Below are 2,500 nucleotides of genomic sequence, written 5' to 3'. Positions count from 1 at the left end.
ACTCTTTAAATGAAATTTCTGTAGGGATGCTTTTAATAATGTTGTCAGACACTTGTTGTCAATCTGAGCCTATCAGCGGCAAAAAAAATTCACTTTTCTTGCTTAATACTGGAAGAATTTTCCAAAAAATATTGATCTATCAGTCACTTTTACACAAAAACAGAGTCCAGGTTGTAAAATACCAACGTTACCATTTAAAATACACAGTACAACATGGTTTTACATGTTTGGGATGAATTAACAGTGAAGAATATTGGGAATATTTTAGGATTTTGCACTCACTGGGCGAAGTGGGTGAGTTGCCTCCGCCCTCGGAGGAGGTGGAGGGCGGCTTGGCGTCGACGGGCAGTGGGACGGGACGGGCCATCGGGGGAGGCGGAGGGGGAGGCAGCATGGGCGTCGGCAGGAAAGGATTGTGGACCTTTCCCTGGGAGTTTCCGTTAGGCTGAAAAAAGGGAGTTAGAAAGCATGAATTACCCGAAATATACACAATATTCTGCACAGAAAAACACATCAACAGGTCGGTCACACAGATAAGCTGTAACAGCCCGTCTGAAAGTGTGTCTAAGTGTGCCTAGACCTTTTAGTTAAAGAGTAAGATCCTTTGTGTTTAACATGAAACAGCCTCAAAATCGCCAAATAGCCACACCCACCAGACTCAATGTAAATAAGCACTACTTTTAGCGTGTATAGAGCCAGCATATCTCCACCAGACTCCATGTAAATAATCAGGATTTTTAGGGTGTATAGAGCCAGCATATCTCCACCAGACTCCATGTAAATAATCAGGACTTTTAGCGTGTATAGAGCCAGCATAAATAGCAAACAGCCTTTTATTATGGTAAAAACACACAAAGTCCTGATTATTTACATGGAATCTGGTGGAGATATGCTAGCTCTATACACGCTAAAAGTCCTGATTATTTACATGGAGTCTGGTGGAGATATGCTAGCTCTATACACGCTAAAAGTCCTGATTATTTACATGGAGTCTGGTGGAGATATGCTGGCTCTATACACACTAAAAGTCCTGATTATTTACATGGAGTCTGGTGGAGATATGCTGGCTCTATACACACTAAAAGTCCTGATTATTTACATGGAGTCTGGTGGAGATATGCTGGCTCTATACACGCTAAAAGTCCTGATTATTTACATGGAGTCTGGTGGAGTTTGGTGATGGTGATTTCGGGGCTGTTTCATGTAAAGTATAGACACGATATTCTGCGCAGAAAAACATCAACAGGTCGGTCACACATAACCTGTGAGAGCTCAACTCTTCTGCCCTCTGAAAGTGTGTATAAGTGTGTGTATAAGTGTGTGTTTAAGTGTGTGTTTAAGTGTGTGAGTGTGTGTGTCAGCACTTTTCCCGGCTGGTCATAAAGAAATCTGCTGTGGCTGGCATTTTATCCTGCTAATGTATAAGCATAATACCACAGTGCCTCGCTTCACCTCTCTGCCTCCTTCTGTCTCTACTCTTTCCCTCCACACACTCCTCTGTCTTTCCCTAAAACTCATTTATCTGCAAGTGCTTACAGTTCCGAGAGTCTAAAAGTATCCTGTGTGTGTATCCACGTAATAAACCTGGAGTTCTTTGATAGAAACCAGGATACTGCAGCGTTAAAAACACCTTTGCTGTGTCTCAAACCGTGCACTTCTGCACAAAATAAATAAATCCACAGTGCATTCACACTGATGGAAGACGGCCATACAAAGCACTATGAGTTATAAGTGTAATTTAGGAGGGGATGAGAGGGGGGGCATTTTATTTTTATTATTTTTTAAGTTCTTTGCACTTTTTCCGACATTTGTCGCCTTTAGTCTCTTTTTAAAAATGTTTCAATGTTTGTCACCTTTTTTTATTTAAAATTTAGAAGTATTTTGTAGTTTTTGTCGCTTTTTAGATATTTTTTTTGCGAATTATTTTCAAAGTTTTCGTTGATTTTTTTTGGAAATTATTTTCCATGGTTTTCTCGCCTTTTTTAAGGTTATTTTGGACACTTTGTTCGACTTTTTTGTCTCTTTTTTAAAATATTTTTTTGACAAATTTTTCGATGCTTTTGTAGCATTTTTCATTTGTTTTTCGGGAAATTATTTTCTACTTTTTTTAAGGTTATTTTGGACACTTATTTCCCGATGATTTTGTCACCTGTTTGTGTCATTTTTTTTCGAAGTCTTTTGCGCTTTTCCGAAATTTGTCGCTTTTTTTAAGGCTTTTTTAAAAATTTGATTTCTCGAGAATTTGCTCAAAGTTTTCGTAGCTCTTTTCTTTCTCGCACAACACAGGACTATAAAAATGTAATTTATACATGCATTATTTTTTAAATAATCAGTTAGGGAGAAAACAAGCCGGTCTGAATTATACTTTTCGGGCGACAATAGGTGGCGGTATCGCTCCGCAAGGCATCAGTTTACATTAAAGGTGTTCAAGCGTCAACGACAAAAAGTCAATAAAGTTTTATTCAGTTTTATTGTCGTGTATCATATTTACTTTATGGCT

At 38.6% G+C, this 2,500-nt stretch overlaps 1 protein-coding gene across 1 annotated transcript in view; it reads right to left on the bottom strand.

Annotated features, from left to right (window-relative positions):
- Window positions 1–2,500, bottom strand: part of LOC114552149 (nuclear factor 1 A-type-like) — a 19,221-nt gene that overhangs the window by 9,407 nt on the left and 7,314 nt on the right. Inside the window, exon 3 of the mRNA XM_028572785.1 lies at window positions 283–445. Within this exon, the coding sequence (XP_028428586.1) occupies window positions 283–445 (163 nt within the window). The remainder of the gene's footprint in view (window positions 1–282; window positions 446–2,500) is intronic.

This window comes from Perca flavescens, unplaced genomic scaffold (assembly GCF_004354835.1).
Source record: "Perca flavescens isolate YP-PL-M2 unplaced genomic scaffold, PFLA_1.0 EPR50_1.1_unplaced_scaf_8, whole genome shotgun sequence".
NCBI lineage: Eukaryota > Metazoa > Chordata > Actinopteri > Perciformes > Percidae > Perca > Perca flavescens.
The sequence above is the reverse complement of the archived record's forward strand: the minus strand, read 5'-3'. Positions and strand labels throughout refer to the sequence as shown.